Here is a 16357-nt window from a genome sequence, read left to right as displayed (position 1 = left end):
ATACACATCGCACCCCCTGCCTGATCACCCTCCCTCTGCTCCCTGCAGCCTCAAGCAGCCCCTTGCAAGCTGGAACTCTGCCAGCCTGCAAGCGGAATCCTGCCATTTCCCATGTTTTTCACCTTTAAAAGAGAAAAGCCACATTATTCTCCATTAATGGGGGAAATACATGTTTTACTGCAGCAAACAGAAAACCTGGATCCCTGCTTATCAGGCAAAATTCTAGGGCAACTCATTTGTTGCAGTTTTCAATGATCGTAGTACTGCTTGTCATTCATGTCTGCATTACAACAGCACCAGAACGCTCCAAATGGGAATCACAGCCCCACTGCAGAAGACACTCTACAAACTAAGTAGGAAAGTCCACATCAAAAGAAGTTCACAATCTAAAATAATGCAACAGCAGATAGAATTGTATAGACATGGGAACATCTAATATGAAAACAGGTCAAAAAGAAACTAGTGGTTTACCACCCCTCTCTCGCTGTCCACGTGTTACATCCTCCCGACCCTACCAGCCACGAGAGGATGGTCTAGTGTAGAAATTGTGACGAACTGCAAACACAGGTTGAAAACCCACAGTGATAAATACACATATTGAGCATTAACTTCATTTGCATTGACAAAGGTCATATATAGCTAGCTCATACTAAAGATCAATGTTTATCTAAACATTTAACCATTTCAAGTAAAAACAAGGTCTGCTGTCATTTCTGAAGGGGTCATCTTGATGAGATAAGGGAGATGATCATAATATTGTTTTAAATCTTTTACAAAGATTTCCGAGTGTTGAACCAGTCACTTCAGTTAAATAGTGTAAAATGTTTTAAATATCTAGATATAATCCCTATCCCTCTCAACTGCTTAGCTTTCAGTTCAGTCTTGCATAGTTTACACTTTTCTATGCCAACAAGGCCTGGACTCTAGTGCTAGCTAGGGAAAGCTTTTCTAAAACAACTTTTTGCACCTCTTTTAAAGTAAACATCTAACATGCTGTAGTATGTGTGTAAACAGTACAACATGTGCTGTACACAAGTTAACCAGGATGCCACAGTGTCACCTCACAAATCTGGGGAGATAACTTGGTATTTCTAATCTGTAGTGAGCAAGCAGACAGTTATGGCCACTGGATTTTTTTCTATCTGTACATATAGAGAGAAAGGAAGCACATGTAAATAGTGTTAATGCATGTTATTATTATTAAAAAAATTAGTGAGCTCAAATTATGTTATGGTAAATTTAATTTGTTTTAAATGCATTTATTCCTCCATATTTTAATATAATTTGACCTACCAGATTTAACAAAAAGTAAACCAAAGTATGTGGGGTTGAAAATCTCTACGTGGGCCCATAAAATAATGACCCCAAATTTACTACAGTTATAAGCTGAATGCAAAAATTCTTAGCTAGGCAGAACCCCTTGTCAAAATCAGTACTCTTTCAAAATTATCTCTTTTTCAAAATTTAGATGGCTGTAACAGTACATCTATAATATATGTTCAAAAGTGCTGTATGCCAAAGATATATTATAAAGAGATCCCATGGAATAGTGGTCAGAGAAAAGACTGTATGGCTTTAAGATATAGAAAAGTTTATTCCTAGTCTTATGACTTTAAAGTATTGGTAGGTGGATCATAAAGTAACCCAAACAAAAACTGTGCTAGTATACTGCTAATTCTGCAATGAAAAGCAGATACTTGACAGTGGCTATAAAAAACTTGATAATTCACTTGACAGATTCATTTGTGGATTGGTACTACTTCAAAAATTTGAATTAGCAAAGACTTCAGCTCCTTTCCTCTTACAATCGCCTAACTTCAGGAGAAAACATATTTATGCTGAATACATATTATATCATTTAAAGTTCTTGAAGAAAGATAAACCTCTTAAAAAAAAAAACTTTCAAGAGTAAAAAAAGTGATTTAGAGGGAAGTGTTAGTGTGGCCAGCAGAGTTTAATATAACCACTCCACTGCAACTTCTGCCTTTTTGCCACTAAATTTGCCAACTGCAGTTGGTGGTGGCAATCAACACCACTCAACAATGGCGGTGAGCAGAGATGAATGCAAAAAGGGGGTGCCAGAGTCCTTACGCCCAGCAGCTGCAGCATCAACCTCTGGGCTGCTGGCTGTGTCAGCTACCCTCTGCAGTACAGGAGTCTCTTGTGGGGAAGGAAGAAAAAGTTGAAGGGGCATGAGGCTGACAAAGGGACTATGCCTTGGTTGGCTGCATACTGTGAGAGGATGGAGAGGTGGGGGGGGGGGGGGAAATCACCCAGTGAAGGGGAATTGGCAGCCTGTTGTTGTTAGAAGGCTGCTGTCCCCCAATTTAATGACTTGTACAAAGACAAGGTTAATACTTCTGATTCACTATGAGGAGTTACAAAGGATGAGGAATTCTGAACTAGGGTACCAAACAAAATGCTCATATTTACAGAGTTTACACTAGTATGTTCCAAACTGCAATCTAGGAACCATGCAGTAACCCTCTTCAATAAGAAGTTTAGTAAGGGTACCTTGTGGCCCACAAAAAACTGAGAATCAAAAGTGGTTTGATGGTCCAAAGGGGTACACAATTCAAATTTCTAGCTGTTGGAATTACAGAACAAAAACTGTTCATCAAACTGAGTAGATTCTTCACTACAAAGTGGAAAGAGAAACATCTGTACCACAAAAGAAAAGTCAGAAGGTTTACAACAGGCGTAGGCAATTATTTCAGCTGGATGGCCACTTAACGAGTTTTGGTGAGCTGTTGAGGCCCGCATGGGTAGCCCCACCCCTTGACAGGTTCCGCTCCCCATGCCATCTTGGCAGCCGGTGTCCCGCCCCCTAACCCCTGCCCTTTGCCACTGGCAGTACCTCCCCTTACCCCTGGAAATATTCCTTTCGGCAAGGGGGTGAGCCATCTCAGAACTGGAAAACCCCCAAATTATAGTCTAAAAAGCAAACATCTACTACAACATTTATTAATTTAATTTTTAAAAATATTTTTGTCCAGATTTACATGGGCTTGCATAGTATACATAGAGGTGACTATATAATAGCTTAAAATGAAGTCTTGCTTCATTGGGGGGGGGTATAGGTGGGTGGGTATAGGATTGTGGGGGGCTGTGGGCATGTTTGTCTGGGTATGTGTGCACTTGAGGTATGGGGGAGAGTATGGGGGGGTGTGGATGTGTGAGGGGGTGGATAAGTGTGGGGGTGTGGGTGGGTATGGGGTTTGTGGGGGACTGTAAGTGTGTGGGGGGAGGGTGGCTGGGAAGGGCTTTAAGGTGTGGAGAAAGAAGGTGGCTCAGGTTTGTGAAGGGGTGTGGGTGTGAAGTGTGCATGGGGGGTGTGAGTACATGTGTATGGTGGAGTGTGCGTGTGGGACTCCCGCCCTACAAAACCCCTCCAACGCACATGCATGCTCCCCTTACTCATTGCACACAGGCCCTGCTACCAGTGGCAACAGCAGCTGGTGAGGCCTTGGGGCGCTCATGGCCCGTGGCAGGCAGAGACCCCCGGTGGCACGCAGTCTCAGCAAGCCCCAGGACTGCACGAGGCTAGGCTGCCAGCAGGGAAAGAGGCGAAGCTGGCTTGGCTCCACAGAGCCCCTGCCAGTCTGGGCTCCATGCTCCTATCACCATGCCTAGGCCCCCACCAGCTATGGCCCTGGGGCACCAGAACAGGCCCCGTGCTCCAACCCAGCTACTGCTGCACTGTCCCCCTATTCCCACCTACTGCCGCTGCCACCGCCATTTCCCCACCTTCCTGCCTGTCACCGCTTCTGCCCAACCCTCCTTTCTGCCCACCTATCACTCCAGAAGAACACAGTTCCCACCTGGATGCATGGCTGGGACCCCAAAATGCACCAGGAGCCAGCTGGAAACCATGGGGGCCAGGCTGGCTTCTGCTGCGTTCTGTGGTCCTGGGCACGCTGGGACCAGGCTGGCTCCAGCTGCATGGCCAGGACCACAGGACGCAGCAGAAGCTAGCTAGAAACGGTGGGGGCCAGGCCAGGCTGGATCCTACTGTATTCTGTGGTCCCAGCCATGCAGCTGGGAACCACCTGGTGCCAGCTGGGCTGGGCTGGCTCCTGCTGTGCCAGCAGGGAGAGTGGGGAGCCGGCCCAGCTCTGTAGAGGCCCTGCCAGCCTGGGATCCATGTTCCTGCCATCCCACCCATGGGCTCTCAGCAGCTCTGGCCCTAGAACACCAGCACAGGCCCCATGCTCCTGCCCAACTGTCGCTGCACTCCCACCTGCCTGCTTGCTGACGCTTCCCTCCACTGCTGCTGCCACTGCTGTTTCCCCACCCCCTCCACCTGTCTGCCTGCCGCTCTAGCAGAACATGGTTCCTGGCTGCATGGCCAGGACTGCAGAACGCAGCAGGAGCCAGCTGGAAACTGCAGAGGCTGGGCCCGGCCAGCTCCTGCTGCGTTCTGCGGTCCCAGCCATGCAGCCTAAGTCAGCCTGGTCCCATCATGGCTGTGACCACAGAACACAGCAGGAGCCGACCTGGCCCAGCCTAGCCCCCACAGACTGGGGTGATCGCAGGCGGTCTTCCCCTCCATTCATTATCCAAGTTTCCACCCCTGGATTGGGAGAGGGAGAGCCCCAGGGTCGCTAAGCCAGAAGCCTCTGTTAGGCAGAGGCTACTGGTTGAAGGTGGGGAGGTGGGTGGGGCCAGGCAGGCCTTGCTGCCACTGGGTCCTGTTACCACTGGTGCTTTGTCAGCTTAGATAGGCAGCCACAGGTAGTTAATGGTTTTCTAATTTTTTTAGGGGCATCCACAGGCCAGACAGAAGAGCCTGGAGGGCCAGATCCAGCCTATGGGCTGGACTTGCCTACCCCTGGTCTACATCTTTCATAAATGTATTAGCAGAATGAAGCTATTTGAAATTTGTGTGACAAAACACAATTTCCCTATTAAAATCAAGGTTTCATACCTACACTGGAAAGGGGCTTTCCATATTTGGGCAGGACTGCTCAGTCAGAGATTCTGGTATGAAATCAAAGTATAAAGACGTAAATATAAATCAAATAAATAATGTATGCAACTCAACAAGGTAAGTAATTTCACCACTGTTTACAAGTACCACACCATCTTCATATATGATATTTTGGTGGCATCTAGAATACCATAGCACATCTAGAGAAGAAAGAAACAGTGCATCTTTTATAGCACTGAATAATATTATCGGAGAAGTAAGAATGAAAAGACTGGCATTTCAAATGAGGAAAAAAAAGAGTAGAAGTCTGGCTTCCTTCTATTATTTACCTAAATACAGAATATTCTCCTGCCACATAACAAAGAAATCACATTTTTATTTACTTATTTTACATAAACTGGAAAGACATATGTGTTTTGTATTTTTGCCAAACCAAAGAATGAGACATTACCCTATCTCAAATGGAAAGATTTTACTGTAGTACTTAAATTTTTTTATGAAGGGTCAAAACTATGAAGACAAAAAACAGGAAAATAGTGACCTTTTGCAAATACAATTCATTTATTGGGTTATTTATGGAAAAGTACTGGCAGGAGGTAAGGAAACTATTGTTTTCTTTATTGTAATTATGCTGGGACTGTCTCTTATTAAACATTTTAACACAACAGGAGGTAAGTAGAGCTCCCCACAAAAGAATATGGAGCTACTTATAACTTTTACTCATTATCTACACGCTCAAGCAGCACAGAGGTGAATCATACTGCTATATCAGCAAAGTGCACAAAGAAGATTTTAAAAAATGCTATCCTGCTGGTAGGCATTATTAGTAATTTATTTAGTGAATGCAAATCCGCGAAGCCAATCAATAGCTTCCTCATTAGCTGATTTGAAAGTTATTAATCCACCTCTTCATTTGTAGAGGGGACACTCCTCGGTGATGTATGGTATTGTTTGTATCTCTCCACAAGCGCACAATGGGTTAGCACTGAGGCCCCAGCAGTGAAGTTTAGCTGCACAGGGCTCTTGGCCTGTCCTGAACCTGTTTAGCAGGGCCCACTCTCACCATGGTAGTTCATAGCCAGCAAGTTGACAACTGGGGTTTGTCACAAGGAACTTGTATGTGACTTCCCATGGTTCCTATTCCTTGATCCAAAGGGCATCTGCAGACAAATCCTGGTCAAGGAAGTTGCTCCATAAGGGGAGTTACGAAGGAAGGCGGGCCTTGGGTGGATTAAACAGGTTATTGTAGAGTGGTAGGTAAGGTGCAGCACGAATAGTTTCAACCAACTTTCGGGTCATCATGGTAGGCATGATGCTCAGTCACTGCACACATTCCATAAAAGTGAAAATGTTTTGTACTGCTGTTGACAACTGGCAATCCTGCCTATTTTATTTATTTATTTTTAATCACGACTAATAAAATATTACCCAATTACACCAAATACCTTTGTCTTTCCAAACACCACTTATGAAACAAATCCGTATCGATAAAACACTGAGAGGTACAGACTGAGTTACCTGCACCTCTATCATACATAGGTAGGGATGCCTTAGATCAGAGCTGTCCAACTCACCGCCACAGCTCACAGGCTCCCATCTAGCTACTACTCTCAGCGCAGCTCCTTTTGCTGCTGGTAGGGTCTCAGGGCCTGCCTCCCTCCTCTGGCTTTTGCCTCCTGCTCCCATCTCTGTGACTGCAGCAAGGGAGCCTGTGGAACCCATGCTGCAGGTTACAGGACCCAGAAAGACTGCAAAGCCCTTGCAGTGCGTGCCCCTGGCGGTTCAGAGGTTGGACAGATGTGCCATAGCCCAATATTGCAATAGGGGCGAGACGTTACCAATATCCGGCATGGCTTCAAGCAACAAGTTAAGTAACAGACTAGACCAACATCAACTTAAAAAACAGACAAAAAGATGTACATAAACATACATTTAACTCAATGCCTAGGACAACTCAGGCAAGCAAGCCGTGTGGTTTCACAATCTTTTTTAATATGCTCACCTCTGTTTCTAGTTATGCAAGAGATACTGAGCTTCCGGACTCACTCTATGCACAGTTTCACTAAATAAACTGAAAATAAAGAGAAATATTTCTCTTAACTTAAATAAAATAACTTCTAACAAATGTTGATAGTGTCCCTTTAACCAATTTTGAGGTATCAGCTGTCTAGTAATTTAAGTGCTCATTTATTTCATTATATTTTGGTACTGTGAAACCTATTTATGACAACTTATGGTACTTTAAATTTACTACAAGGATCAGGTGAAGTAATTAACATATTGATTAATAAGAAGGCCAGTTTTACCACAGAGGTGATGATCTACCAGGGAAAGATGACATAGGAAAATGGTTCCAGAGATTAGCTAGGATAAAAAAAACAAAACTGTGAATTCATTCAACTGGAACGTTCTTGCCTGCATGTAAAGAAAGGCACAGGTGTTCAGGTGTCTCGCCATGTCCTTAGAGCCATGGTTCTCAGCCTTGCTACACTCAAGGCACCCCTTGGAAAAGGCCAGCTCTTAGCTTTCACTAGTTTTTTGATTATGGAAAAATAATAGAGCAATTCTGTTGCAAAGAACTGAGCAAAACCACAACAGGGCACAATGGTTTTGATATTATAGATTCCTACTTGAAATCTCTGGGTTTATTTTGTAAATCTTGCACGTAGGTATTTGCATACATAACACTGCTAATACTGCATGACACCATAAGCTCCTTTTAAGGGTGCTATACAGCACACTGCTTGAGAGTCACTGCCTTACAGCAGGGGTGTCGAACATGACCGCAGTGCTACTCTATTCAGCACGCTAGCCTACCAGCAAGCTAAGGGAGTTGAGGACATGGCTAGGCTACATGATCTGCCACAGCATTTAGGATCCCCAGGCCCTGGTCTCACTGACCCTACAGCCACCTGACCCATGGCCGCTGCCACAGCAAGCAGCTGCTTGCCCTACAGCTACCAGTCCTGCCTCCCCATACCAGACTTGTGGCTGTTTGTGCCCCTCGGCAAACATCAGCTTCATCACTGCCACCATCAGTGACTAGATCCACAGTCAGACCCAACCCAAGATGCAGGGCAACTCTGACACCCCTGCCTCAGTGGCCGCATCCATACAAGCATGGCTGTGTGGTATGTGGCACCACAGACACATTCTCCGTGCTGCAAGGGAGCAGCGTGGGGTTTTTTTTGATCCAATGCTGGCCCCTGACTCCCCTACCCCACCTGGGGTAACCTGTGCCAACTGGCACATGGCACAGGCGTTTCCCAGGGACAACTAGCATCAGCACAAGGAGTCCTGCTGCTAGTTGTCCCCAGGGAATGAAATGTACGTGCTCGTGTGGACGCAGCCAGTATTTCCAAACAGTACTAAAGCTATAGGGTAACATTTCCAACCACCTAAGAGTGCCAGTATTCTGTATGTCTTGAATCCCCCTTTTTCAACTCTAGTCGCTCACCTCCTCTCTGTCTCTGCGGGCTTAGTCACTCAAACCCCAGTTGCTATTCTTACTTCCTTATCTTGATAGGCTGCAAGGAATATTTTGTCCCTGGTCAGCATCTTCTTCAAGTTACGGGGGGAGGGAGGCTTTGTATTACCCCACTTTTGCTATCTCAAAGTATTAGTTGGTCAGGGAATCAACTAAGAGTCGTATCAATGCCTTCCTCTTTCGGTGAATAGGTGTTTCTCTTGAAAGAGCGTAAAGGATAATCAGAAAAAAGAGGTTTCATTATGATGAGAAAGAACTGTAGTAGCGCTGTGCTGTATTAGCCATTTGGAATGCACCTGCTCAATGCAAATTCAAGCCATCACTGAGGTGACTGTTTAGGGCTACCTCATGAAACAGGACATTTTCCTAAATCCCTCCCCACTGACAGGTCTTTATTTTCACCTGAATTATATGGAGTAATGAGGAACCAAATAGTTCTTCAGGTAAATGTCCCTTCTGAGAATTCTACAATTCCTGGATTTCAGGGAACTTTGTTTTTTTGGTCTTTTATTGCCAGCCAACCAAAACTAATGAGAGGGTAAGAGCAGGTTAGCAATGAAACCCTATCAAAACTATTCTGGGCTGCTTTCCTCATTGGTTGGGAATATTCCATCTCAGCATGCCATAGTGTAAGCATTAGAAAAAAATAGAATACATAGAAAAAAACCCCTTTCCTTATGTCTAAGCTCTTGATTTGCAGAAACTACTAACTATGCTGTCCAATACAGACCCTCCTGCATCAGAGACCAGTATTCTGCTATTGCAGACAACTACAGCATAATCTTGTTCATAAATTTAGCAGCTTTTAGGAAGAGTCTGATCCACTATCCACTCCTATTATACAAGTAAAAATATCAGAACTTGCCCAAGTAGCTGGAAGCTAGAAAGAAAAAGCTTTTTTTCTGTCTTCTAACAACCAGTGCCCATGTTGAACTTTCAGTCACATCTGACACCTACAGAGATAATGGCCCTTGGCTAGTTAATGGACAACTGGGATTTGTGGTAGTCTCCCCACCACCCCCCACAGAAAGGAGCCCTGTTCTCCTAGTTTGCACCACTATTTCCTCAGTTCCACCATTCCTAAGTATTGGTACTTGGCTACAGATTTAGCACAGAAGATTAAACTACTACACTACAGAGGTATTTATCCTAAGAAGGTATTCAGCTGCTTACTAAGATGGATGCTGGTAAAAGCAGAAGTGAAAGCTTTTCTCCTTGTGAACAGTAATATGGAAGCACTTAAGAAAGGGCACTGTGCTGTTTACAGGGCAACAACCTGAATGCAGATATGAAGACGTTGACACCTTAAAAAAGTCCAGACTAAGTGAGTTAAAGTTTGCTGCCTAACTGCAAAACTGTGCATGTAGACAACAGTTTCAAAACCAACCCATTCACATTACCTGCCAGCTCGTTATGAACCTACCACTCTGGCCTCAAGCAGACTTAGTGAATCAGAACAAACACACTGCAAGGAAACCAAAAAGGAACACAGCATTTCATGTGGCCTGCACACTCCAAGCAATTTATTCCACCACACGGCCTTTTCTGACCCTGCCCTCAAACATCCAAGTTACTCTTCTCTTGGTCCTGAACATGCCCATTTTCATCAAGTTCTTCAGCGAGCAGTGACATTCCGAGTCAGCTCACTAAGGGTGCTTGTAGATGTGCAGGACGCCTGCTCTGACACGCTGCAATTACAGCACGTCAGAGCAAACTCGATTAATGGAGTCTGCTGGAGCATGCTAATTACCACGCTCCAGCAGCCTCGGCATCTCATGTATTCGGCACCCCTGCACTTCAAAATAGTGGCGGCGGTACTTTAACTAAAGCTCATCAAACAAGCTTTACTTAAAGCACCACCCCCACCACCATTTTGAAGCACCTGCGCTGAATACATGAGACACGGTGGGTGCTTCAATTAAAGCCCTCTCCCTCCACACCAACCCCCAGAGCAGGTATAAAGATGCCTTAAGTGACTTGCCCACCAGGACAGAAATTAACAACTTCACAGATTCTGCAATTGATGTATGCAATTTCAAAGAGCAGTTTTATTCTGGTTCATACTATCAAAACTAGGGGTGCTCCGATAAAGATTTTTTGGGTCAATACCAATGGCTAATTATTAACGAGCCACATCAGCTGATACGGATGCGACTGCCGATATGCAACCCAGCAGCTTGGACAGCAGCATATGACTAGTAAGTCTGTTGGTGGGAAGGGGTATGGGGGACATATTGAGGACCCCTGCAGTGGGGGAGGGAGTGGGAATGGGGCTGGGCAGGGGCTGTCCAGCCAGGACAAGGCACAGGACAGAGCTGTGCGCGGCTCATCTGGAGGGTATGGCAGGGGCGGGTGTGGCAGGGGCCGGGCTGCTCATGCCACAGCACACGTGCCCGAAGGAGGCATGGGAGTGTGTGCCCCCTGGATCTGTGCGCGTGGTGATAGTGGGCTGCTGCTGTGGGCTGGAGGAAGCTCCAGGCTCTTCCTAGCAGGGGTGCTGGGTTGGGGCTGCGCTTGGGACAAATGGTGGTGGCAGCCCTGGGAGGAGGGGCTGCAGCAAATTTTGGGGTGGCCTGCAGTCCACCCTGTAGCCCCCCCATTTCAGCACCACCCCCCACCCCAAGTGCAACTCCAGCCCAACCCCACCGCTGGGAAGAGCCTGGCTCAACCCCAGACCGCAGCAGGCAGCCCGCCCTCGCCCCACACACACATCTGTGGGGCACGTGCCCCCCGTGCCTTTCCCTGGGGTGCATGCTGCCCCTGCCCCAGCCCCACACCCTCCCTCGCTGTGGGGGCCTTGATAAGCTCCCCCGCATACCTCTTCCCCACCCCCCAACAGACTTACCAGCCAGACACTACTCTCCAAGCTGTCAGGCTGGCCGTGTGCATGCTACTGCTGTGCCCATGCATGCGCCATTTATCGGAGACATTATTGACCACATCACACAAAGAAAGTCGATTGCCATTAATGTCAATTTTCCTTTTGTTGGTGCTGATACAACATGGACCGATATACTGGTGCACCTCTAATCAAAACCTGTTCTATTCCCAGACTACTTAGCCCTGTGTTGAGTTCCCAGCACAGCAAACCCTGAGCACAGCACAGAACAGTGAGCCAAATCCGCAAGCTGCAACTGGCCTGCAACTCACAAGCAGGCTTCAGTTACCTTGATGCTTGAGCATCCCAAGGCATTGAAAGCCTCAGGGATTTGGGTAGTTAACCCAAAAGTTATTTTTTTCTCAGAAACAGGTAATGATCACTTACTGTACCAGCAAGTGCTGGGGTCAGGAAAGACCTGCTCCTTGATACAAACGCACAGAGTCCTTGGATGAACATGCTGTGAAACATGAAACAATGCATTGCAAGAGAAAATTGGGAAGGTGAGCTGAATCAATGCAGTTGAAATACTTGGGATACCCAGTCCATGCTGTGGAGTGCCCCCAGTTCAGCCACATTAAGGAAGTTTGCATCCACTGGTACAATCAGTATACCAGCATCAATGGCTGCTACATGTTGAGTGCAAGGTGTTGATTAAGTGTTGGATATAAAACCACTTCAGAAAACAGTTTCTGGAAAGCCTCGTTCTTATTTGCTACAGGCAGAAGTCAGAAGTGAGCAGCCCTGACCCATTTCCCCCACACCAATGCCAGTATCAGGAGCAAGTGAGACTTACTCTCCTGCCCTCGATTCAGGTTTCTTCGCAAAACAAAGCTCTAAAACAGTGGTGCCCAACCTTTTTTATCTGCAACCCGCTGCTGGGAGCAGACTGCGGCGTTAGCAGCCTGGGGGAGCTCCTGACATGCGGCGCGGCTCATGTTTTGTGTGCAGCGCTGCCGGCATTGCCCCCGCGACACTAATTTGGGTCGCAACCCGGGGCTGGGAACCGCCGCTCTAAAAAGAGGCCAAATGAAACCAGAGTTTGTGGGCAGGCACCTCTCACTGAAGCAGAAGCTTCTGCAGGACAGGCTTGTACCTTAGCCACCAGTGTTTCGCAAACCACGCTGTGTGCAAGCCTGGGGCTCTGCCACGGGTCCCTGGCAGCTCCTCCGAGACGCTGGGGTGGGCGGGGGGCGGGTGTCTGTGCACGTGTCTCTCTGTGCTTGTGCGCCACACACAACACGCCCCGCGCACACACACACACACACACGGGGCCCTGCCCCGCACCTGTGGAGCCCGCCCCGCCATGGGGAGTGCGGCCCGAAGACCCCGGTCGCCGCTCACCTTCTTGAGCGCGGGCACGAGCAGCCCCCGCCACTTGGGCGCGCTGTCCTCGCTGCACAGCTCGTGGAACAGCGGCGGCACCTGCATCCTGCCGCCGGGCCGGGGGGGCGGGGCGGGCTCAGCGCGGGGCCAGCGGCTCCCGGCGGCGGCCGCTCTGGGCGCCGGGCGGCGGCGGCGGCATCCCCCCGCGGCCCCGGCCTGGCCTCAGCACCCGCCGCCCTACCCCGCCGGCCGCGCTGGCATGGCCGGGCCCGGCCCGGGGGCGCAGCGCGGGGCGCGGGACCGGCGCGGGGGGCGGGGCTTGTGCCGGGACCCGAGCACGGCTGCAGCTCCGGGGGCTCTTCCCGTGCCCGGACGGTTACTCCGCAGGGCGCATGCGCGGCAGGGCGACACTGAACCCCCTCCCTCCCCCAGGGCGCATGCGCCGTGCCTGTGCGCCCAACAGCCGCCAGGTCAGATGCGGACGTCAAAGGGAAGCGAGTGGCCAGGCCAGCTCAGCCGAGCGCCGAACGCCTCGCTGGGCGATCGGCGGAGGGGGCTCCGCAGCGCCCCCTGCGGCAGGGAGGAGCCCACAGGGACAGCCGTGGCGGGCGCTGGCGCGAGGCCTGCCCTCCCCGCCCTGCACAGCGCGCAGTGTATTGGCTACCGCGCTTGTACCATAGCTTCCGCCTTCGTTCGATGCCTGACCAATAATGACTAATTATTAATTAATTATTAATGAATGATTTGATTAATAATATTAATAATTTGACTGACAGTAATAATACGATTAATATTAATTGGTTAACAATATGAATACATTGATTAATAAGATTAATGATATTTAATTGATTGATGGTAGTAATACATTGATTGATTAATAATGCCTAAGCAATAATGAACCTTGTCTACCTATGCCCTTAGACCACGGGTGGGCAAAATATGGCCTGCCAGCCCATTCTGTCCCGCCTGCAGGTCCCCTAAAATGTTTTTAAAAATTAATATTTATCTGCCTGTCATGCGGCCCTCAATGACTTGCCAAAACTCAGTAAGCACCCCTCTGCCCAAATTGCCTGCCCCTGCCTTAGACCAACAGGGCTACAACCTACACCCCTGAAAGCACCAATGCTAAACATGTTCAAAGTGTAGAAAAGTTTTTGAGACAGCTCATTGATGCAGCTTATGCAAAAACCACATCACTTTCAGGGAGTCAGCTGACTTTGGTTTGCTGTCAGTGCTTTCTTATGATGGTTTGCCTCAAAATAAAGAAATGCTTCCACTTGGATGACCCAGTTCTCTCTCACTCACTGCTGGTTTCTAGCGAGCAATGTAAAGTAAATAAGAAAAAGATTTATTTGCACAGTTATCTTTTCAGTCTTCAGTAGTTTTTCAGCAAATACAATAATTTTGAGCTTCCAATACTATAATTTCATGGTTAAGACCTGGCAATGCTGACAGCACTCATTCTCACGGGCCCAGCACTAAGCCCACGCACAGCAGCTCCCAGCTGCAGGGGCAGCAGCCCAGGGCAGGGAGCCTGGGAGTCCACCTCAGCACAGGCCATGTCCCCAGACAGGGGGCTAGCCCTCCTGAAGCAGCTGGCCAGCAAGCACACAGGGTGGGCCCACTCTTCTCCTGGGATGTCAGGCCAAACTAGGGCTGAGGACAGTGGGTGATCTTGAGCCAGCAGGTTCACTGTCCTGAGCCTCATCTATCCTGTCTCTCCCTTTACCTATCTGTCCCATGGGCATGGTGCTGCTACGCTGCCTTGAAGGGCATGGAGGTCCACTGGTGAAAAATCGCCCAGTCTGATGTGCACAATGGGGTAACAGCCTTTCCCCATTTCCCACTGTGAGGGCAAAGATGTTGAGGACTGGTGGTAATAGTGAGATTCATGTCACTGGCCCTAGCCACCAGCCTTCCCCTGGTACCTGTTGCTAGGAAACAGTTCCTGTCACCACCCACCAGTGGCTCCCAAATTATCAGTGCCTGACTGTGACATGCTTCCACCCACCATCACCAGCCATGGCAGTGCCTCACAGGTAACTGACAGCCTTCCACCTTCTCCTGGGGCACATCTACCCTGCAGCAGGAGAATGATTGGTCTCACCCACCCACTCCATCTGCATTACCCTAGCATGGAGTTGCTGAGGACAACCTCAGATACCCCAGTGCCATGCTCAAGACCTAGATTTTCAGCATGCTCAAGAAGAGCCACTTAGGGCACCACTTTGTTTCTGAGTTGATGCCTGTAATGTGGGAGTGGGTGGGCAACGTTATTGCCGCTTCAACCAGGCTAAGTTTTCTGCTACCATGCTGTACACAAGTGTCAAAGGCCTCCACACCACAATGTTTCACCAAGTATTCACCATTTTCTTGTAGGCTTATTGAATGGCAGAAGGAAGATTTGTATGGTGATGTCTATTCTTAAACCATCTCTAGAGTTGGGAGAGAGATTAGATAGGCTTTTGGGCACAAAATGTCCCTCCTCAAATGGCAGGCAGTGGGTGAAAATGTCCTTTATCTGTCACTACGTGCAAGCAAGTAACAAGGATGCACAAGTTGACCACCTACTACCTGCTGTCTTCAGTGGACAAGAGTTGTCAAGCATCATTGCCCACCAGGAATTGTCACCAGTTGAGAAGCTGACATGCTGTTACCAAACCTTAAAATTGCACCATGGGCAAAAATGTCACCATACAGCACGCTACCACAAGGTAGCAATCATGTGGGTCTACATGTGATTGGTAGCTACATTGCTGTAGCGGTGCACTCCCCTGTTTTAGATTGCCATTATGTGGATGTAGCAGCAAAATGTGTGAGTTGCACACATGGCGCAGTGCAGGCAGTTACTGCACCATGCTTTAGTACTTCCAAAAGGAAGTACTAAAGCATGGAAACGTAACAACATTTCTGTACAGCCATGTGTAGACATGCCCCATGTGTCTCACAACACTTGGTCATTTTTCTTAAAGCTCCACCTGTGGGAATTGAATGATGAGGAATCTCATTTTTCATTCTTGCAAGTTTCTAAACCTCAAGATGCCTGAGGAAAGCTAAGAATATGATGCAAGTGACCCCAACAGGCAAAGAGGAAAAACCCACCAATTATTATTTTGTAGCATGTTATGACTCAAAGCTCCTAATATTTTAACAGCAGCAAAAGCCCAAGTCCAGATGAAAATCCCAGTGAGCAGAAATCCAAATAGAGGTAAATATTTTCTCAAAGCCATTCTCTCTGTGGCAAACACCTCTCAGGGCTCTTTGTTGGCCCCCTTCTTTTTCCAGTGGTAATACAGTAGAACCTGGACCATTCATATCCAGGCGGTTTACAACTTGCTTACACAGCAGTGGGTTGTCCAATAAAGGATACGCCATTCAGCTGATTGCTGCTGCTTTTACTCAAGGGGCACCACTTCTCTACACAGCTGGAGCACATCAGCAGGCCCATGAAACTTTTTGCTCTAGCTCTGAACCATCCTCTATGCAGTGAGGTTAGGGATGTGATCCTGTGAAGTGTCTGGGTTCTACTGTAAAGCACCTCCTTTGATAATCCCTCAAAATCACTGGGGCCTCCCTGACCCCCATCATCCCGGCTACAAGTCCTACTGTTCCCTTGCCCTACTTATTTGTAGTCCCTTACAAATAAGTAAACACTTATTTGTAGACTAAAAGCAGCATCCAGGTAGTGCTGGACCTAGAACCTGCCTCAAAAGGACAGCACAGCTTCATTCATCTC

At 47.9% G+C, this 16357-nt stretch overlaps 1 protein-coding gene across 1 annotated transcript in view; it reads right to left on the bottom strand.

The window, feature by feature from the left end:
• The window catches only part of SOS1 (SOS Ras/Rac guanine nucleotide exchange factor 1), a 79645-nt gene extending 66656 nt beyond the window's left edge, over nucleotides 1-12989 (bottom strand). The window contains exon 1 of the mRNA XM_059720289.1: nucleotides 12640-12989. Within this exon, the coding sequence (XP_059576272.1) occupies nucleotides 12640-12726 (87 nt within the window). The 5' untranslated portion in view covers nucleotides 12727-12989. The remainder of the gene's footprint in view (nucleotides 1-12639) is intronic.
• Between the last annotated feature and the right edge of the window lie 3368 nt (nucleotides 12990-16357).

This window comes from Alligator mississippiensis, chromosome 1, assembly GCF_030867095.1.
Source record: "Alligator mississippiensis isolate rAllMis1 chromosome 1, rAllMis1, whole genome shotgun sequence".
Lineage (NCBI taxonomy): Eukaryota > Metazoa > Chordata > Crocodylia > Alligatoridae > Alligator > Alligator mississippiensis.
This window is presented reverse-complemented; position numbering and strand designations above follow the sequence as displayed.